Source organism: Pyxicephalus adspersus, chromosome 11, assembly GCF_032062135.1.
Source record: "Pyxicephalus adspersus chromosome 11, UCB_Pads_2.0, whole genome shotgun sequence".
Taxonomy (NCBI): domain Eukaryota; kingdom Metazoa; phylum Chordata; class Amphibia; order Anura; family Pyxicephalidae; genus Pyxicephalus; species Pyxicephalus adspersus.
Genome location: NC_092868.1, coordinates 51631200 through 51654565, shown reverse-complemented (window position 1 = coordinate 51654565; position 23366 = coordinate 51631200). Strand labels below are relative to the sequence as shown.

Genomic DNA, 23366 nt, shown 5'->3' with positions numbered 1-23366 from the left:
CATCAGATCAGCCCTAAACAGGAGCCTAGGGCCCCATGGATGGCCAGAGATGTCTGGGGGCCCATCTACAACTTTCATACTCCTGCAGTAAACCAGCAAAATTGCACAATTTGTTACAGGGTGGCACAGTGGCTCAGTGGTTAGCACTCTGGCCTTTGCAGCGCTAGGTCTGAGGTTCAAATATCAGCCAGGACACTATTTGCATGGAGTTTGCAGGTTCTCCCCATGTTTGCATGGGTTTCCTCCCACATTTCAAAAACACAGCTAAGTTAATTAGCTTCCCCCCAAAATTAACCTTAGACTGTATTACAGACATATGACTATGGCAGGGACATTAGATTGTGAGCTCCTTTGAGGGACAGCTAGTGACATGACTGTGGACTTTGTGCAGCGCTAAATTATTTGTCGGCACTATAGAAAATACTAATAATAATAATAATACAGATGTGTACCTCCTCCCTCTCACTTCTTAAGAGAGGATGGAATAGTAGGAAGGTAGTGACCCCCCTATCGACATAGCAAATACAAAGAGCAATGCTTTGGGGATGGTGGGGAGTTTATTTCTGAAAAGTCTGTTTGCACGCTAATAGCAGGGCATTGTGTGATGCATGGAAAGTACAGATTGACAGGTGAATGTTATGTTTTAGAATTCTATCATGTCTGTTGTTGTATATTCATTTACATACACAGTGACAAGCTGCCAAAAAACATTGCACCAGCTCTGGGTGCCATTTCGTTAAAACTCGCTGTCACTTGTAGGTGCTGTATGAAAGGTAAAATGAGAGACCCATCATTATATACATTTATGTGGCCACCTGATTGCCAGCAATAGCAGTACCTAAAAAGTGTTAATTTTTTTCAGTGTCGTCACTTTGCTGTGTAATGGAATGTGAGCCCTATGGGGGGTTAAGCAGTAGATTAGTGTTGTTCCATTCCTGTATGTTGTATCACAGGAATGTTGTATTGTGTTATATCGCTCCTCACGTATTCATTTAATTCACACATTAATTTCGATTTAATCGAAGTCTTGGCTGTTGTTTCTGCACCTTTACAAACTTTTTTTTTCTTTTGGTCTATCAAATGCTGATTTTGGGAATGGGTCACTTTGCACGTCCTTAAGGGGTTTGGCTTCATCTTACATTGTGCACGTGACTGCTGACACATCCATATCCAGCATCCCATGAGGCCACAACCCTCTGGTGCTGGCCAGTTTTGGTGAAATTAAAAGGCAAAACCAATATATATTCATCTCAGTTATACAAAAAAACGATTTGTGACATTGTAAAAAGAAAAAAAAATGTGTAGGAGTATTTAAGATTGAATTCTGATACTGTGAGGAAGTTTTTTGCTATACACGACTGACTTCCTGCTGAATAATATAAACTGTTAACTCTGATCAGGGATAGTGGGAGCCCTTTAAAATGGGCACAGCATTTGTACAGACCTTGGAAAGTCAGAGCAAAGATGGTGGGAACCCCTTTTAATGGCAAAGCAGGTGTACAGACTCAGGAACTTAGTGCATGGATGGTGGGAGCTCCTCATAAATGGGCACAGCAGACAGACCTGAGAACTTCACACACAAATGTTGGTATAGCCACATAATGGGCACAGCAAGCAAGTATTTAGACCTGGCATCTCAGCCCAGGGATGGTGGGAGCTCCTAATAGTGGGCACAGCATGCAGGTGCACAGACCCAGGAACCTAGTACAGAAATGGTAAGGGCCCCTCATAGTGGACAGCAGGTGTACAGACCTTGGAACTCAATACAGTGATGGTGGGAGCACCTTATAAATAGGAACAGCAGGTATATAGACCAAGAAACTTAGAACAGTGGGTATACCTCATAATTGGCACAACAAGGGAACAGACCAGGTATCTGTGTGCAGGGATGCTGAGAGTTCTTTACACATTTGGCACAGGAGGTTTACAGACCCAGATACCAGTGCAGGAAATGTAGGAGGCCCTCATAATGGGCACAGCAATTATCCAGACTGGAGGACCCAGTGAACATGGTAGGAACCTCTCATGGTCACAGCAGCTGTGTGGGGACTTTGAATTTGTCCTTCTGTTTACAATTGTAATTCTGCAGTTTGATGTATTTGATAACCATTTATTGCCAGCTAGCGTGCACTTCCTGTTTCTTTTTGCTCTAAACTACAATTTATAAGGCCATGGTTCTAATCGTAATAGAGGAGGAGGGGGAGCTGCATGTGTGCAGTGGTTCTTCTGGGGACATACAAGCAACACATTGCTCAGGGTCAAAAACATCTTGTAACCTTATTATTTTTCTCAACACAGCATTCAGGAAAAAAATATATATGTGGACATGTATACAGACTGAATTTTCCCTTTGCATTCCTAAGAGTTTTGTGTTCTCTTTGGAGGACTCTTTTAAGCCAACTTTTTTTTTTACTGTATATGGCGGATTTGTATTGGTATGGGTAGTGACACATGATTGCCCTGACAATAAAACCAAGGGAAATGATGGATAGAGAGTGTTTCCTGTATGTTTTCCAAATGCTGAATGTAGGCTGTTGATAATCATGAAATACATTGACCACAGAAGATTGGTATTGGGGATTTGTAGAAATATAGTAAGCAAACCTATCGCTATCTATGCCTTATACAGAAATATCCCCTCCACCTGCCAGAATCACAGAATACCAAAACCTAGATGGGGGAATCTGTGAATGCTGTTTTTGACTGAACCATATAAACATAGAGGGGTGGATAAGTTACAATGGGCCTGATTTATTAAAGCTCTCTAAGACTGGAGAAGATACACTTTCATCATGAAGCTGAGTGATCCAACCTACCTGGAATAGATTTCATAAGTCATTCGCTATTTGTTAGCAAATGTTTTCAGTCCTGGACCAGATCTGTTCCAGGAGGTTTGCTTGATCATCCAGCTTCACTGATGAAAGTGTATCCTCCCCAGCCTTGGAGAGGTTTTTTATATCAGGCTCAATGTATCCCAAATCCAAAATTTTGAATTGTCACTTGAATAAGAATAAAGGGAGAATTCCTGAAACAGAGACGCGTGTTCCTGTAAAAACTGTGGGGCCAGTGGATTTCCCACTCTTTGCAGAGATTGCTGTTAACTTCCTGTTGTGTTTCAGGAAAGGTAGTGAAAACTAATCGAATAGAAAAATCTTGAAAAGTTGTACCTGTTCTCCTGTACTAAAATTGCATACTATGATTTGACTGCACACTGTGAGCTTCTCACCATGTGCGTTACAACCTGCAATAAGTTAATTTCATTTCCTGGCTGGAGGACACCTATCATCATCTAGCTCCTCCCATGCCAGCCTGACTGTCCCTGGCCCGCCCCTTTCATTCATTGGATTACAGTTCTTTCAATCAGAGACACATGTGGGCCTTGCCAAAACTTTTTCTTAGCCCCTCCCCTCCAGCCATGATCTGCCTGCAGTTCATATAAAGGCACAAAGACCTGGTGATAAATCTTATATATAGTATGTCATAAAACCATGTTTTCTTTTTTTTCTTTTGCATTGATGAGGCACAATGAGGAAAGCCAGAAAGCCAAAACATAAACAATTTTATTTTCTGCTTCATTCTGAATCCATCGCTGACCCCAACCCATAAGTGAACCTAAAACCTTGTAGGAAATAAATACAATGTGATATGAGCAATGTGTTATCTCACAGGGATGTTATTGATGAAAATATCAAAAAGGAAATGATACAAAATACAGTCTATAAATGAGAAGCTGCCATGAATGTTATTAGTAATTGTGTAGAAGATCATTTCAGCATCAGATATAGAAGGTTGTCATTTGTCCTGGAAATATTTCAGTCATTATTCAGTCTATATTGTAAGAGTGCAGTATAATAATGGGACTTCTACAGATTAAAAATGAAAGTCGACTTCTTTGCTGTTATGCTAGGGTGTAGTACATAACATATTTACGTGTATCGGTAAACAGATGACTCAACTGTTTGTATATTGCGGTACAATCAAGAAATATATTAAAGGGCCAGCACTTGTACTTTTGGCTGGAGTAGGGAGCAGCTAAGGTTGCCTACATACGTCAAACCATAGTCGCCTGTAACAAATAGTCGTGCTAGTCTTAAGTGAAAATCTAAATGAATGACCAATCTGGAAGGACCGCTATTAATGCTTGTGGAGGAGAGCACAGCTGGGTGCTGCTCACTTATCCTCCACCTCTCACCTCAGAACTTTATTTTTCCATTCCACAGAAATTTATAATTACATGTGTTTACTTAGACCAACTGCTTTTTTTTTTTTTTTTTTTTTTGCTGGAGTTTTACCTTCACTTCCTGTCTCAAAACAGGTGTCCTTCTTGTGTAATTTTCCCTTACTTCCTGTGTTGGGGGCATCTATAACATGTTGAATTTCCCATCACCTTTTATCTCGATGATAGCCCACTCTCCATAAATTAGGTCCAGCAATGTGCTCACACCTGTGCATTACAGCCCTATGGACTTTTTGGGCTTGGGGTAGAATGCCCAATAGAAGTCTATAGGGCTGCAATGAGCAAGTGAGGCCAGGAAAGCATTGAATGTAAACACAGGACTGCAGATATTCCATCGGGTAACTTTAACTCGGAAGGGGACGCACAGGAATGCAATGTATTTTTGCATCAAGTTACATTAAATCCATTGCTAAATACTAGTTGCTCAGCTTTCATGCAAACGCTCAGTACTTTAATTTTCTCAGACCTTCCTTCTTTGTATACTTGTCCTAGATACCTACTAGATAATAAGGCATTAAAGCTGAGATTTGCATAGGGCGATCAGCTCTATAATATTTTTTTAGAATTGCTTTATTTGTAGGCCACTGTCTTTTTGATGCTTTATCTGCAATGCTGAATATTGCCTGCAGGGGGCAGCACAATACTGAAATTCAGATAAATTGTCTCATTTTATGTTCAGTACGCCAGAATATTTGCAGGCATGGATTACCAATTTATTTATTAAACTGATTTGTAAATCTTTATATCAGTTCTGGGTATCAAAATTAAAGTATATTTAAACCCTAAATCTTTACTACAGCATTATGTATCATAATTGCCATTTTTGTTTATAAGATACTTTTTAAATCCATTTATTTTTTACATTTTAGTGCTGCAGTCTTTTTCAACCAATTATTTAGAAGAATTTACCGCAGCATCTGATGCACATCATTTCTTTGGATTAGATTCTGAATAACACAGGACTGTCAGTGCAATGTGTGTTGGTACAGCTGCTTATGGTCTTATGCTAGTCATTCACTATAGGCGCACAACCAGGTAAATGATTGATATCTCCCAGATACTAGCTGTTTATCTGGTTATCACCATGAGCTTATTGATCAGCCCTGTTCTTTCCCCGTCTCAGCTTGACCACCAAGGAGATATTCCCTTATGAGATAAATATGAGTGGGATAAATGAGCTTGGTGAGTGGAAAGGAAACATCATGTTAATGTTCGATCAATATATAGATCAATCATTGATCAGAAATGCCTACATTTCTAATAGTATTGTGTTATATTTCATGTTCATATTACTGTGTGTATTCAAATATAAATACTTTGAATACTATTACTTTATTATATACTTATTATATATTTATTATATAATATATTATATAATTATATATTATTATGTATACAGCCACATCCCCACTACACCTATACAGATACAGAATACTACACCTATAATGTGATCTGACCACTGGATGTGAACAGAGGTCTATTTAAAGCAAACTCTACTTCCTACACAAGCTGGGCATGGTTATATTCCAATTTTATTTTTCTCTTTGCAAAGTGTATACCTGCAGCATCACCAGTCTTCTTGATAGAACTATGATATCGTTCTGCTACATGCTTTATTCAATACGTCATCTTTGTAAGCTCTCTGTAAGCTGCAAGCCTGATCCCTTATAAACCTGCAGAAATGACGCAAGCTGTAAGCCCTTAAAGCTGAACTCCAAGCAGATATCTAAATCAGAACTGAATGCAACGTTGAATAAATGGATCATAAAATATATTGATTTATTGATACGAGTGTAAGTACCCATACTGTACTTACTTGCAATTTTCTATACAGCATCGCTGAAACAGTGAGAGGCAGGAATGGAATACAGGAATATGTTGACAAGGAGCCTGTAAAGCAGAGTGTGAGAAAGAGAGTGGAGGAGTGCCTTTATCACTCCTCTTCTTCTCCTATATCTATCCTTCCCACCACTCCTCTGCTGCCTCTCTTTGTAGTTCTCTTCATTGGCTTCCATTTCACCTGCGAATCAAATTCATCTCTTGTGCTTTGCCTTCAAATCTCAAATCTTACCTTTCTGACCTGGTAAAAAAAATACTCACCTAGCCACTCTCTTTGCTCCTGCAATGACCTACTAATGACTTCCTCACTCATAACCTCATCACATGCACGGCTCTAGACTTTTCTAGAGGTGCCCCGACTCTCTGGAATGATCTTCCTCGTCCTATTCGGCGTGCTCCAACTTTCTGCTCATTTAAAAAGGCCCTCAAAACCCATCTTTTCATACTCACCTCCCCGTCTTTTTGTGTCTCATAAACACATCACTACTCACCCAGCCTTCCATATCCCCCCTCCTATTGTGTGCTTCTTCCCCCACCTCTTAGATTGTAAGCTCTTCGGGGGAGGGTCCTCGCCTCCTCCTGTGTCACTGTATGTATCTGTCTGTAATTTGCAACCCCTATTTATTGTTCAGCGCTTGGTAATATGTTGGCACTATATATATACTGTTTATTAATAATAATATTAATTAGTAGGCTGGACATGGAGAGGACACCACTGCATTCCTTCATTAGAAGTGGTGTCATCTACCTGGCTGTGTTATTTGACAGAGCAGTGTAGATTTCGGAACTGGTTGCAAGGATGGTGTTATTTTACTCCACTGAACCCCCAAGTCATTTATCCAATGTTATGGAGAATCTGGAAACAATGCATGGCACTGGCGTGCTCATTTGAGGGAAAAAAGACATCCAGTGCAGTCACTGTCCTTTGAACTCATTTTGATTTAGTTATTACAAATATTTTTCCCCCTACAACTAAAGCCATTTTTACAACATTTGTACATCAGTTCAGTCATATCTTTGTGTATTTGGGCTCTCGATGGGGTGCTGACTGGTAGCCACCGCCACAGAGTGTGCCGTGAATACTTCCAATCAGAGACCTCTTGGCGAGCTAACATTCGCGTTAGGCGTAAGATATGAAGGCAGTAAAGTGACATATTATGACCACTGCCAGGCAGGCCCAGGCTCGTCCATCTTGGCACATCTTAACGACGGGAAGTGCTGCTTCTAATTCTGTCTTCCGTGTGGCACGGACCTCTTGAGGGTTTTCTGGTGTCTGAGCTTATGACGGAAGCGCTAACACTTTAATGTAATTGACTCCATGCCGAGATATCCTCACACCCTTCTAATCATGCAGGTGCCATGTAAGATTTCCCAGCATGCTCTACTGCCAGCTAAGGATCCCATGGACAGTAGCAAAAAAATAGAATGTAAAATATATATATTTTGCTTGAATGTAATATTTGGTTTTTTTAATATATACAAATACAAACAGGTATATGTAGGATAAAAAGGATGCAAATTGTACACAACAATATTCTTAATATAGAAAAAAAATACACTTTTTTTTAAATATCTAAAATCTCCAAGTCTCCTCCATTAGGGTTTGTTCCCACACATGGAAGTGTATGGTAATGCAACATGTTGATGTGCAGGGTTTCTCTTCATTCATAATCGCAGCCTAGTCCAGCATGTCCTACATTTCTGTGTGATGTGTGTTGTTGGGCTTCTGAACGCAATACTTGGAAACATGCATGTATTTTTGAAAACGCAGACCAAGGCTGTAATGGGAATGGGTTCTTTCAAGAGACTGCAGGGAATAGTTATTTTTCATTTCAGTCCCCAAGCAAGAGAATATATACTTTACATTAAACAACTTGGAAAGTGGTTATGTTTTTTAATCTAGTATTGGCCTTTAATTATGACTTGAGTGGAGATACTTCAGCTTCACTGTATCACCAAACTTTTGGGGCCACCTGACTTTCACACCAATATGTGCTTGTCGGCTGTCCTATTCCAAAACCATGGGCATTATTATGAAGTTTCTTTTTAAAGCCTCCACTCTCACGGAAAGACTTTCAAAAAGATTGACAGTGTGATTGTCAAAGTTTGGGGGCATTTAGCTAAGATAGCATATTTTAGGTACAGGTGGGTCACGGATTGGCTCATAGGGCACGGTTGGTTTAGTGGTTTGCATTCTTGTCTTTGCAGCACTAGGTCACAGGTTCAAATCTCAACCAATTCTCTGTCTGCAAGTTTGTATGTTCTCTCACATCCTAAAAACATGCAGTTAGGTCAGCTTTCCCTCAAAAAAAAAGAAAAAAAATGTCTTTAGACTACATTAATGACATAAAACTATGACATTAGTAATATAACAAGCGCTGCGTAAAATGTTGGTGCTTTATAAAAAATACTGGCTCATACTAATAGCCTGTGTGCCAATTCATCCTACAGACATCCGGTAGGATTCAGCGAGCTGTGCAGGCCACTTGAGCTTGTTCACACCAAATGTGTCAATACATATCTTCATGGAGGTTGGTACACACATTTATGCTGAAACAGGAAAGGTCTTCACAAAAGTTCATAATTGTCCAATATGTTTTTCTAAGCTAATGAATTTATAGTTTCCATCACTGAGAACATCAAAACCTAATAGCATGAAGGGGAGCCCACTACTTTTAGCCATATAGTAGTTGTGATGATAAAATGTTGACAATCTCCTGGACATATAGTATATATGAGGTCTTGTAGGGCAGTGTGTTGGGACTGTGCATGCTGATGTGTTAATGATAATTGTGTCTGTGTTCTGGCCACAGAGTGATCTATCCTTTGTCTGACTCCCCCTCCGTGAAGATGTCCCATTCTTCCTCTGCTGATGAAGGGACGACTTTTGAGCACCTCTGGAGTACCCTGTAAGTTTCAGTTCTGGGTATTTTTTTTTTGTTTATTTTAAAATCCATTATTACGTCAGGAAAAAGATGTAGTGTTCAGTGAAGGTTTATACGTGAATATATGGCTTTGTGAGCAAGTTAAAGGCACTCAGAAGATTCTATGTTGCAGAGATTTAGATTTCATGCTATTTTGAACCAGTCTGAACTGTGTGATAGATACATATATTTAAATGTGTTGCCTTAGCAATATTAAAAGGGAACCTGTATGAGCTAGATTATTAGGTAAGCAATATTTGTGGTATTGGCATATTTTTATCCTGTTTGTCTTTATGATGAAACTGAACTACAGGCTGGATGTGTTCTGTACACTATATTGCAAAAGGTTTGCACACATCTGGTCATTTTATCTATATGTGCTTGTTGGGCATCCCATTCTAAAACAATGGGCATTAACACGGCACCTTTGCATCCCAACACATTGAACCTTTATGGATATAATGGCCTCCACTTTTCTGGAAAGACTTTCCATGAGACATTGGACCTGTTTTATTAAAGCTCTCCTAGGCTGAAGAGGCTACACTTTCATCAGTGAACCGGGGTAATCCAGCATACTTAAAAGTCATTTGCTATTTGTTAGCAAACGTTTTCAGTCCTGTACAAGATCCATTCCAGGTTTGCTGGATCTCCCTGGTTCACTGAAAAATTTGGAAAGCTTTATTACATCGGGGCCTTTGTGTTTCCTTTCAGCCAGAAAGTTCTCATGTGACAAATCCACATTTAGGTTTTGTAATAAATGCATTGATCTTATAAAAATTTAATAACACCCATCATGAAAGCACAATGCAGGCATCTATTTTCGATCTTTCTTTTTAAAATTTTTGTTGATTCCCTGACCGTGTATATGCTGATGCTATATTTTGAGCATTGGTATAGGTGTATAGATAAAGAATTCTTCACTTCTTTTAGTATACAGGTTCTGGATCTGTCACTGTTATTTGGTAGCTTTGTTATATGTTCACTTTGTCATTAAATGGGCATCTTGGACATTGTGTACCAATTTGTTTTCCATAGTATAGTATTGAATTCTAAGTTTTAGTCTTCCAGTGCAGGTTATAAAAGATAAGAAGTTTTTTGGGTTTTTTTCTCAATTGTAGTCCAACAAATCCATATAGATCCGTATAGGATCCAAGTTCTAAGAATGGCGGCCGAGCAACCTACCAATCCGACTCCCAGCCGTGCCCAATCAGGGGAATGGGGTATTTTAGCAATTGGTATTATCGGTACTAAAATCTTGCATTCCATTGATGACGTGAATTAATATTGGCTTAAAGAGAATTGTATCAATAGCCAATGTTTTTCATAGTTTAGGATACAGGGGAAGGGTTACAACCCTGTCAGGTTTTACATTTATTTGAAGTGATTTACTCCCATTATCTGTTTTGGGGACATTTTATGAGGCAGAAAGTGAGAGAAAATATACTGTAGAAAATCAATCAATAATTAAAAACAGACAGAAGTTTTGGCATTTCCCCACTTAACTTTTAGGTGAATTTATACTTCTGTTCATGTTGCTGTTGGAAAGTTTCCTGTATACTAAAAGTTTGTAAGAGGAAATCTCTTTATCAGTGTCACAGACGGCTATAAAACCCTAAAATTAGTTTTAATCCTTCCCCCATGCTATTGAACACAAAAAATAAAAAATTGCCTATAGATGAACTTCTCTTTTGTTTGGGGAAAGAAAAAAATAATCAGATTCTGGAATAAAGATAAAATATCTGACTTTGTTTTATCTTCTTCTGCTTCTAGGGAACCGGACAGCAATTATTTTGACCTGCCTCAGTCAAATCACTCCAATTCAGAGGTCCCCAATCGGACAGAGGTCAACATGGACGTCTACCAGATGAGGAACATGAACCAATCGATCATGGTGAGTGTGATTTGGTGTTTAAACAGTGATTGTATTTTGCAAATGCAAATTTTACTGGAAAAATATATACATACATATACAAGCTTATATTCGGGCTTTTCCAGTGTTTAATAGGTAAAGGCTCCAGGACCTTCATATAAAGGTGTGACTGCTCAGACAGGTTCTTATTCCCAGAACAAAATGGCTTCCTTCAGCACGTGTAGGCGTTGTGTGTGCTGTATAGCCTACAAAATGCAATAAGCATAGAGGAAGGACCTTGTCCAAGCATGAACCTGGCACAAACTCCCACCAGGTAGCAAAGTATTCCTGAGATACTTAAGAAAAGTTTCTCTGCTTGAACACGCAAATTTGGCACACAAGAACTCCAGCAAAAAATAGACGAATTGTGATTTGACTCAGTATGGACATGTTGGATGTTCAAAGCAAACATGTTAAATACATTTTTTTCTGTTTTATTTTAAGAATTTAGTGTTCATCACCTTCCAAAATTAAGATGTGCCCATGCTTTCCTTGTGAGGTAATTTGTCTTTGGCAGGAGTTAATCTCAAGGTTAATGCCAGGGCTTGAGTTTTATGAGGAGCCAGTATAATTTATTGTATCCTACATACCATTACATATAGATTTTTTTTATTTATGTAGTGCAAGTCTGTTGAATGGACAAAACCGAACCTATAATTCCACAATATTTTTTGGGGGCTACACTGCCTGTGTTCTGTGATTTCCTCCTATCACTTTCTGTCTTGAATACCCAGCAGGAGTTAAAGTGAAGGATAGATGTATGGTATGGTTTTTTCCCAAGCAGGTTTATGCCTTTGTGAAAAGTCTGTTCCAAGCATCTCTTTTGGCAAAATATTACTTTTGAAGGTTCATTTTGCACTTTCCTCATGCTAGTTTGAGGTCATGTCCCCACATTCTAAATCTTGGCTTTGTATTGAAAATACTCCTGTGCCTTATTTATACTCTCCTTGTATTCAAAAGTTGCAACCATGTCCCCCTTTATCTGCTTTTCTCAAGACTCTACATATACCAGACTGTAATGCTACCTTACTAAGCACAGTAAAAGGAAAAGCTTTCTCTCAGCACCCTATAGTTCTACCTGCCTTTGTCCCAAAGTAATGTAATCTATGTAAACAACATATTATCCTAGTAGCAGAGGGGAAATTTCAACTTTAATTATGTTCTTCTACTGTTGATCCTTCTAGTTATACACCCATAGTTCTGTCTGTAGTGGGAAATCATGACTCTTTACTCTTACTGGTACTCCCTCTATTATTTCACCTCAAAGTTCTATTTATATAGGGGAATACAGAACTCCTTCCTCCTACTGTTGATCCCTTCAGTTGTACACCCCATGATTCTATCTATATAGGGTAATGGGCCATTCTTTCTTCTACTGGTGTTCCCTCTAGTGATACACCCCCACAGGTCTATCTATATAGAGTATTGTGTCCTTCTACTGTGATCATTTTAGTTGTACAACCCATAATTTTATTTCTATAGGGTAATGGGCCATTCCTTCTCCCCACAGATCCATCTATGTAGGGAATTGGGCCCTTTTAGTGGTGATCCCTCTAGTAATACACCTCACAGTTCTATCTATATAGGCTATCGGGCCCTTCTTCCTCCTATTGGTGATGCATCTAGTGAAGCACAGCAGAATCATATTTGCTTCCCCCACTTACTTACCACCTTGTCTGCACATTTAGGACGCATTTGATAAGTCCTTAAGAAAAAAAGTGCTTTAACAAAAAAAACACAATTTGACTGTTTAGACAATGATGTCATAGCTGAGCTAACTTGGAAAAAGATATTAATGATACAATGAAACATTTTAACGATTAGTTGAATTTAAGCTGTTTTGGCATGATGCTACTTGTTTATCTCCTTAGCCACTGTACTGCCCCAAGGATGATTTAACCAGGCAAGTACCTACACTTCAAAAACTAACTTTTTCACATGCATAATGGTAATATTAAAGTAAACAACTTATCTTTACATTATTTTACCTTATCCAAAGCCACCTTGTGGCAAACTACACCTGACTCTTAGGACATATTCACATAACTACAGTAAAACACCTATATATGCACCCGTGCAAGAACTGTGTGGTGTGTTGTGATGCCATAGCACCAAATCACCTAACACAATGCAAAAAAACATGTTTAGGTTGAAGAGCACAACAACACAAAGATGTAATTCATTTGTGCTTTACATTACATTAAAACTTTGGTGCAAGTCTAATTTAGCTGTATCCCACTGCTTTGGCATTGGCAGTTCATGGACTGTTTGACGTTAGGTCTGGACGTACACCAGCAAATTAATCAATCAGAATGATGGAGGGGTAGACATATTCCTAAAAGACCTATAAGACTAAGACTGACCATAAGTAGAGAAGCAAATGAATCTCTGAGAATGGCAGTGGGGATGATATACAGTTAGGTCCAATAATTTGGACAGAGACAACTTTTTTCTAATTTTGATTTTGTACATTACCGCAATTAATTTTAAATGCAACAACTCCGATGCAGTTGAACTGCAGACGTTCAGCTTTAACTTAGTGGGTTGAACAAAAAGATTGCATAAAAATGTGAGGAAGCTTTTTTTTTTTAAACAATCACTTCATTTCAGGGCCTCAAACGTAATTGGACAAAAAAAGAGCTGAAAATAAAATGTTCATTTACAATACTTGGTTGAAGACCCTTTGCTGACAATGACAGCCTGTAATCTTGAACTCATGGACATCACCAGATGCTGGGTTTCCTCCTTTTTAATGCTCTGCCAGGCCTTTACTCCCGCGGCTTTCAGTTGCTGTTTGTTTGTGGGCCTTTCTGTCCGAAGTTTAGTCTTCAACAAGTGAAATGCATGCTCAATTGGGTTCAGATCAGGTGACTGACTTGGCCATTTAAGAATATTCTACTTCTTTGCTTTAATATTCTCCTGGGTTGCTTTGGCTGTATGTTTTGGGTCATTGTCCATCTTTATTATGAAACGCCTCCCAATCAATGTGACTGCATTTAGCTGGATTTGAGCAGACAGTATGTCTCTGAACACCTCAGAATTCATGCGGCTGCTTCTGTCCTGTGTCACATGATGGATAAACACTAGTGTCCCAGTGCCATGGCAGCCATGCACGCCCAAGCCATCACACTGCCTCCGCCATGTTTTACAGATGATGTGCTATGCTTTGGATCATGAGCTGTTCCACGCCTCCATACTTTTCTCTTGCCATGATTCTGGTAAAGGTTGATCTTGGTTTAATCTGTCCAAAGAATGTTTGTTTTTTCCAGAACTGTGCTGGCTTTTTTAGATGTTTTTCAGCAAAGTCCAATCTAGCCTTTCTATTCTTGAGGCTTATGAGTGGCTTGCACCTTGCAGTGCACCCTCTGTATTTACCTTTATGGTAGACTTGGATATCGATACGCCTATCTCCTGGAGAGTGTTGTTCACTTGGTTGGCTGTTGTGAAGCGGTTTTTCTTCATGGAAATGATTCTGCGATCATCCACCACTGTTGTGTTTTGTGGACGTCCAGGTCTTTTGGCGTAGCTGAGTTCACCAGTGCTTATTTTCTTTCTCATGATGTACCAAACTAGATTTTGCTACTCCTAATATTGTAAAAAATTCTCAGATGGGTTTTTTCTGTTTTTGCAGCTTAAGAATGGCTTGTTTCACCTGCATAAAGAGCTCCTTTGACCGCATGTTGTCTGTTCACAGCAAACTCTTCCACATACAAGCACCCCCTCAAATCAACTTCAGGCCTTTTATCTGCTTAATTGATAATGACATAACGAAGGAATTGCCCATAACCAGCCTTTTAGTCAATTGTCCAATGACTTTTGAGCCCCTGAAATGAAGTGATTGTGTAAAAAAAGGCTTTAGTTCCTCACATTTTTATGCAATCTTATTGTTCAACCCACTGAATTAAAGCTGAAAGTCTGCAGTTCAACTGCATCTGAGTTGTTTCATTTAAAATTAATTGTGGTAATGTACAGAACCAAAATTGGAAAAAAGTTGTCTCTGTCCAAATATTTATGGACCTAACTGTATGTCTTTGTTCAGTAAGTCCAAGACCCAACAATTTTTTTGATAGGCTGCATTAAACGGCCCAACCCTGTGCAGGCAAAGCCAATTTCCAGGGAAACAATAAAAGTGTCCTCCCTCTGAAAATATTACATTTTTCTTTTTTCCTTGCTACGTTCTCATGTCCTGGAGCCCATTCAGATCACATGCCTGTGGCTAACTGTAGAAGTCAGCAGGGCACCTTAGTTTCACTGAATGTGACCTGTCATATTGCAAAAGGAAATGCACTGAGCAGGTGTTAGAGGATTGGGCATTATGGGATTGAAACTCATGACATTACCGTCTTCATGACAATGATGCTTTGGAGTAGAGGGGGTATGCTTGACAACCAGGCCACTTTTATTTTTTTATGGTGACTCTGAATTGCAACATTTGCTGTTTTGTGTTATACTACTTTGTACGCAATCTCGGATTCTGACCCTCCTCCAACAAGACAATTTTCGGATTGTAAAACTATCAGGATAACTTACCGGTATGTGCAAAGTGTAAAAATCTTTATTAACCAGTCAACTTCCGGTTTTCTGACTGTTCTTAATACCGCTAACGTTAAATCTGGCTCTGTAAGGGTACTGCAGTTTACATTTCCTTGTCCTCTGCAATACTGTAGTGAATAGTGACCCCCAGACCATTCACCACCACCCCCTCCAATCCCAGTCCTTTGTGACACAGCTTCTCTCTGTAACTATAGCCGCCCCGCTTACGGCTTGGCTTCCTAACTCTATCCTGGCTTTGTTGTCACTACTGGCAAAAGTAAGGCAAAAGGATCAGGTGGAGGGTGGAATACTAATTACAGGGCAAGCCAAGCCTTTGATTGCAGCTTGATCACTCCCTCAGCTGTGACATTCACACCGTGACGCCATAGCAGAGCCATAATTATCGGGGTCTGCTAGCAGAGAAGGATCGCTGCATAGAATTATTATAAAAAAGACAAAACTGCATTCTCAGGCTTTGTGTGTTTGTAAACGTAATGTATTCATAATATTATGTCATGTCAAGTATCTGTAGTTTGCTTTTTTCTTTTTTATGGGTTACAATGCTTTTTTACCTCCAAACCCCATCTCCAACAACATATTTAAAGCCCCTATTATACAGGTCTGTTTTGACCCCCAAACATATCGGCTGCATTTACAGAATGCACTGATCTGTTTTAGAGGAATAAAAATTGTAGATTTAATCTCTCTCTGAGCGTGGCACTTTAGTATTTCTTTTTCTCTTACAAAACTTTCAGTACCTCACCAATGCTTTACCCACCCTAGGAAACGAATTCTATGCAAATTTGTGAAAGCGATTTCCCATCTGGGATCAATTCACCACTTCTTTTTCACCAATACAAAAGTCAGGTCTACAGCAGTAAAAGCCATTAATTTAAATTTTTCTTATTTTTTTCCATACCTGAATCTGTTTATTATAGGGTGACACTTCCTAAAGTGGCCCTGTCACCCAGTCATTTCAGCAAAAAGCCTTCCATAATATGTACATTTACCATTTTCTGAGTATTTTTCAACTGTAAAAGCCTCCCTTGTGTAGAAATCAGAAAGCTCCGGTGCCACTATCATGGATGTGATGTCAGCAGCCCCAGCAAACTCAGAGCCGTCACTATATTATTTCTCCTCACTGCTTCCCCAGCTGACGCTTAATAGGTTATCTAGAGATATGATTGGAGGAGCGGGGAAGCTGGGCCAGCACAGAGAATAATTAGACTCTATTAGAGGAGGAGACGGAAAGAGAGGGCTGTGCTAGGCAATTGGCTCTCCTGCAGTAGTCACACTTTTAAAACAAGTTTAAAGGCATGTATGAAGTCAATAAAATGTTTATAGAAATTAACATTCTGCAGTTAAAAAAAAATCTACAGGTTCAAAAAAGTTTTTTGCCCTCTAAGTTGTGGTCAAGGTCTCCTTAATGTGTAAAGGTTTTTTTTTCTTGCTGTGCTCAATGCGTATGTGTCTTTTCTTACCCTCCTTGGCTGTGTTTGTTCTCGGAGGGACAGAAAAAAAAAATACCCGGTACTTCCGGGTATGAGGGAACTTGTGACTCACTCCCATCCTGTCATGTGATAATGCTGATTCTTGATGATTGGCCACATGGGTTTTTTATTTATTTTTTGACTTCTAGAGTTGGAATGGGGCAACACACTGAAGAGAGGGGCCCTTGTTCATTTTGTGGAAGCAGTGATCTCTCTACAGTGGCAAGTTGGTCCTGGTAATTGGAAAACGCTAGTTACCACTCAGCGAGAGCTGTGTCACATCTCTGAAAAGAGACCAGTGTTTCCACACAGAGAACAAGGGCCCCTCTCAGCATGTTGCCCCATTTCACCCTTTCTACTCTAGTATATGGTTGCTTCTAATTCAATGTAAAACTTTGCGGAAATTCTGTTTTCATGCACCAAAAATGTATTTAGCTGATTACAACTGAAATGATAACTAAAATATATGTATGTGTATATAAATACACACATTGTTTTTTTCGTCTCCATTGTTTCAGGGATACCGTGTTTGAGTCTTAATACCTTGCAAGAGTAGCTTAATGCCTTAACAAATGCAAAATGTCAACAATGTAATACTAGTTAACCAGAGAATTAACCGCAGGTTTTACTGTTCTGCAAAGTTACAGATGAGACTAATTGAGGTTCCCTTAACGATAGCACTGCGGAACTCGAACCAAGTTTTCGTGGCCTCTTCATTCTTTTACCCCACGATCGCCGATGCAGTTGGTCGTTTTGTAGCTTGTCGTTGTGCCAAAATCCAGCTTTACGGAATTAAAACAGGCAGGGTTTATTAATAATAGAAGGAGCCCTGTCTTCCCCCTCAGTGGGACACTTGGTGCAGTCCAATACAACACCGGGCAAGCCTGGGCCTGTCTGGTGCTTTAATGAATAGTCATGAGGACGGGAAAAGGGGACGGACCAAGTTTGTTGTTGGATGCAGCTAGTTGACAGAACCCAGGGAGATGAGAGAGGGAAAAAAAAAGAAAAAAGTCAAACAAACTGCTTACATGTACCACAGCATCCTCCGAGAGCCATGCACTGCGTCGTCTACCTGTGTTGCCTTTGTACGTTTTCGCTCCTGCCTAAACCTACGCTCCTGACCCCATGACTCCGGTGCTGGGACTTTTCCCTCTTGTATTCTCATTCCACGAAGACTAAAATGCTATATATAAGCGATCCCATGCAACCGTACACGGTAGGTAACGTGTTTTGCACAGGGACATTATATATATAAAAAAATAGTTTATAATGTTTATTTTTTTAATATTATTTTTATATATAATTATATATTTCTCATTTTTAAAGAAAATGTAATGTATTTTTTTTTTTTTTTAACTTTAACCCCCATGAGCCACTTTGCCATCACTTCTTCTCACTCCACCATTCACACCTGTTGCTATTTGAGTCCTGCCATGCGTTTAAAATTGGGAAATTAGGGCTTCTTTTGGGATCAGTTTCATGACTGTGACAATCACAAAGAAAGTGTGATGGGGTCACATCCCTGAAATATTTCTGCTTTTGCTATTCGTGTTTACACGTAAATTCTTAGCAGTGCACGCTTTTCAGTTTTTATTTGCTGTTCATAACGAAAACCTATTTTTGTTTCCTTGTACTGGTTGGTAAATTGCTTTTATTGTGGTTAGTGTGTTGCTTTGATTAGCAATGGGTTTGCAGAATGCTACATATTTATTTCTGCACGCTTTTGAAATATGCAATAGACATAAACAAACAATAGATATAGAATATTTTTCATTCCTTAATGTTGTATTAAATATTTTTAAAGAAAGTTGATTTGGAGGAATTAAGTTATTTTTTTCATTTACTTTTTATATTGTTTATTTTTATGCATTACTAAAATAACTAAACAAATATTCTAATAATAATTATATATAAAGAGTTACATTTTATTTTAACATCTAGGGGTCTATTATTAAATTTTTCAACTTTTTTCTAAAATTAATGTTTTTTTAAATGTATAAATTTCAAGTTAATTTGGATTCACACATTTTTACTCATTTTCAGTAAAAAACAAAAAAACAAAAATGTCCATTATGCTCGAATTTTGAATTTATTTTATAAATTAAAAAAAGACCCCTAGACTTTTTTTAGTATTTAATATTGGATTATTATAATATAATTCCAATTATATAATTTTCCAAAAAAACAATATCAATAAATGATTCTAACAATACAATACTTAGTTATGAATTTGAATACTTAGAACATGATTTGTTTGACGTTATTACCTGATAATGGTGGTAAATGCTGCTGTGATAACTTAAAATGCTTTTATGATTTCCTTTTTCTTTTTTATTATTAACCTTTTATTAGTAAAAGGGCACCATATCACACAGCGCTGTACAATAGATAGAGGTTGCAAATGACATACTAGAAGTACAAGCAATGACACATAAGAAGGAGTGGACCATGGCCAACAGAGCTTACAATCTAACAGTCTTTAAAGCTGGCATGTCACACTAGACCAGTGTTTCCCAATCTTCTTAACATTGGGAAGCCCCTTAAAAACACTTTCAGGTCTTAGGGAATCCCGGCTATAATTACTTTATCCACAGCTCACAGTACATTAATGTGGTGGTCAGTGGGAAGAATTCCTCCTACATTGCTGGCCATTGGGAAGACTATCACCCTTACAGACAGACATAAAAGTCATTGGTGTTACTTAAACTGACCTGAGTGGCACAAACTGCTCAACTGACCCCTAGCAACCTCTGGAGGAACCCTGGTTGCAAAGTATTGCACTAGACACAGGATTGGTGTTGTAAAACAGGCAGAAATGCTGTAAAGAACATTTTCCTTTCTTATGTTCACACATCCAATGCTTAGTAATTGGTTGCTCTGTGTTTTTTAAATCTTCAGTCCTACAGTAGAAAGCTGTGCAGATTGAGGAGCTCCAGACTCGGCTCTGTGCCTGGATCCTGCAGTTAATAATTAAAAATGGCTGCTCCCAGACTTAAGTTTGTATTACATTGTTATAGATTGGCAACTGGGACTGGTAAAAGTATAGAGCCACATCCAGTATCCATAAGAACACAAAACATACAAGCAAACATTGTTACAGATTTTTAAATTCTTCCAGAAAGAAATAAAGACACTCGAGACTGTTATGTACGTCCTGTATGTCCAATGATGTTGGTACATGTATGTTTTAATATTTAATTTCTGTTTTATTTAATCTGTGTGTGTGTCCATTGATGAAAGTTGCCTTAAAAATCTGTAACGTTTGCTTATATGTTTTGCATTCTTGTATTCCAATGTTGTCCAAGGCAGTGAAAACATGTTGCTTAAATAAATTAGCTAATTATTGCGTGTGTAAATAATCTCACAACAGGACACCTAAAAGAAAGTTTCTCTACAGGAAGAGGGCCACCTTCTTTTTCCAGCCCCAGTTCCTGGAAATGTCACATATATTCGTAGATGGTTAACACGTAATTCATCGACCTACATATTTGTGAGTTTAGTTTAGATGTAAATTAGATAAACAAAGATACTTCAAGGCAAGAAGTGATGCAGTAAATGGATATGTATTCTATTGTGACAGGCTGAATACTGCAGGCAGAGTAGTAATTAGGGGTTTAATAATTGTATCACTAAAAATTCTGTGTTATCCAGGATTCACATTTTTTCCATTTATTCCTATGTATTTAGCATCAACTAATTACTGTTTTTTTGCCTCTTTTGTACAAAGAAGATTTGTACAAGTGCTGATGTTGGATAAGAAGACCTGGCCCGCCATTTGTGTTCCAGTAATGCCAAAGCTGTTTAGTTGGGTTGAGGTCAGGGCTCTGTGCAGGACATCCGAGTTCTTCCATGGACATGTCTCCATGAGGATGTCTTTGTGCACATAGCACCGTCATGCTGAGACAGACTAAAAAAATGTATAAGTCAATCTCATGATTACCAACAGAGGTAAACCTGGTAATGACTGAGCATGCATGGGAATAGGAGAGGAGTTGGACTTGTTCATGACTCAATAGTGTGCATGGGAAAGTAACAACAGTAACTTGATATTAAGAAAATGACAGCATGTTTTGAATTCTATATCATATGTATTGTTGCTTTACATGCACTAAGCTATTGGGCAAGAGTAATTATTTAAAGAAAAAAACTTGGTATTAGCTATAGCAACTGTTTTTATTGTCCTTTCTATTGATTATATTGTTGCCAATGGCACCTAGGCTTATCGGTTCCATTAGGGACTATGTGGAGTACTGACAAAGTAAACAGAAGTTGTTTCACCCGCCAAAGGATTTGTATCTTTGCTCTGTTAGACTTGTGAACAAGACACCCTTGCCAGTCATTACAAGTGGCTCCTGTACTCTTCAAGAGTTTGTAGTAAAGCAACACAATCTGGTCTAGGATCTCCCCTTGTGGCTATTTATATTAATCTGGAGTTTGTCTTGTTGTTCTACTTGCTTGTAGTAAATAAACACTCTCAAATATTTTGCCATACTACATTTTATGGGCAAAAGTTGACCATTGGACCACATCTTTATATATACTTTACATCCTAAAGTTGATTTGCCTTCCACCACCCAATGTTGTAGCAATAACAGCCTCCTTTTTTCAGAGAAGGCTTTCTTCTGGACATTTGTGTCGATTAAAAGAGCTTTTGCACTTGATTATGGTTTGGCTCGCCAATGTTTTGCTTCTGATGTTGGATAAGAAGACCTGGCTCGCCATTTGTGTTTCAGCAATCCCAAAGGTGTTCATTAGGGTTGAGGTCAGGGCTCTGTGCAGGACGCTCCAGTTCCTGCACAAATCAATGACCATTCTTTCATCCAGATAGCTTTTTACACAGAAGAAAAGTCATGCTGAGACAGATAGGGTTCTTCCTCAAGGTGTTACCACAAATTTGGGGGAGCACAATTCTTAAAATGTCTTTGTACCATCAACAGCAGCCTTCATTGGAAAAGCCTGAACTCCATATTTAGAGTGGTGGCCATTTTTTTGGCCATGTAATGTACAATAGAAACCTTTGGTTTGTGTTCAGTGTCTGATTCTCTTTCTGGCTGTGTCATAAATGGTGTTGAGTCCGGATTTCTGGTGTCAGACAGTCTGTTTCTATTTCATGTCTCCTGGCGATGTCCCTCCAGGTTATGACAATATGTCTTCCTTTTTTTTCTGTAAATATACCTGAGCAGCCCGCACCGAAAGGATCCTTTCCTTCCAGAATCCTCAGAACAGCAGATGATTCCCTCTCTAGGGGTGACAAAGGTGTCCACGGGGAGAATGTAAAATGGCTTTTGTGTGGAGATGGAAGGGAAACAGACATCATAGATATAGGAAGCCAGTAATGCTGACCTGTTTGCCAGACTGCAGGCTCTGGAATGGTCAGAAATCCTTATCCTTGCTTAAGCTGGCTACACTAGGTAAAAATATTATTAATCAATTACACAAAATTGTTCAGATGTAAATCAATTTTGAGCCAAGTATTCATCAAAAATTAAATAAGCAAGAGTTTTTTTGTTTGCTAAACAATTGTAATAAAATCAAAACCATTATCGATTGTATTATCAATATTTAGATTGGAAGTAATGGTAAAATTGATTACAGTTCAGATGATTTATTGATGTTGATTGTAGAGTATTTGCAGTCAATTGCTTTTTAATCAGTTGTTATATTGATGGTTACATCAATCAAAATTAACCAAGAAATTCAAATTGGTATGCAACCAGTGCTCCTGATTTCTCCTCCTGTCGGCATGATCTGTGTTAAACTGCAAGTTCTGTGTACTATAGCAGAGCCTGTTTGACTGCCCTCTGTCTGTCAGGTCCCTTGTACATTCATAACTGTATTAAATTGTGTTTTTTAAAAAAATTAAAAAGCAAAATAATCACTTGCAATCTAGAAATTTCCCTTACAGTACTCTCTTCTGCCACTAGATGTCCTCTATTAGTATAATATAACTAACTCATTTTGATCCCAGGTCGTCCTAAACTCTCACCCAGACTGTGATCTAACAGAAAATGCCCAGCATAGTGATGAGTCCATCTTTTTTTCTGTCTCATATGAATAGGTTTCTTGTCAGCACTAAATGGCTCTTTGTGCTTTTTCTTTCTCCCATGTTCCACCCCTGCAGTACAGAAGCTGCAAAAGACCTATACAAGATCAAATGTAGGTGCTTACACTGCTTGAATTTAAATGAATTTATTATTTTTGTAATAATAAATATTCATTTGTTTATATATTAAAAACTGTTCATCTTTAACAACTGCAAATTAAGATTTAAATTTTTAAATGGACTGAGCCATTTTAAAGCAGAACTAAACCCTTCAACACTTGCCTTCTCTCCCCTCTGCAACCCAATACAACGATCCCAACCTTCCCCACCATCTTTCCCCCAGCTACTTCCCCAGTGCAATGTTCCCAACCTTCCTCGCCATCTTTCCCCC

At 38.6% G+C, this 23366-nt stretch overlaps 1 protein-coding gene across 3 annotated transcripts in view; it reads left to right on the top strand.

Moving 5' to 3' along the window:
• The first annotated feature begins 7904 nt into the window (after window positions 1–7904).
• Window positions 7905–23366, top strand: part of TP73 (tumor protein p73) — a 60073-nt gene continuing 44611 nt past the window's right edge. For 2 of the 3 annotated variants that reach the window (XM_072427105.1, XM_072427104.1), the window contains exons 1-2: window positions 7907–8985; window positions 10771–10891. In XM_072427105.1, the coding sequence (XP_072283206.1) occupies window positions 8927–8985; window positions 10771–10891 (180 nt within the window). In that variant the 5' untranslated portion in view covers window positions 7907–8926. Of the gene's footprint in view, window positions 8986–10770; window positions 10892–23366 lie in introns of all 3 variants that reach the window. The other variant, XM_072427106.1, reaches the window with a different exon arrangement.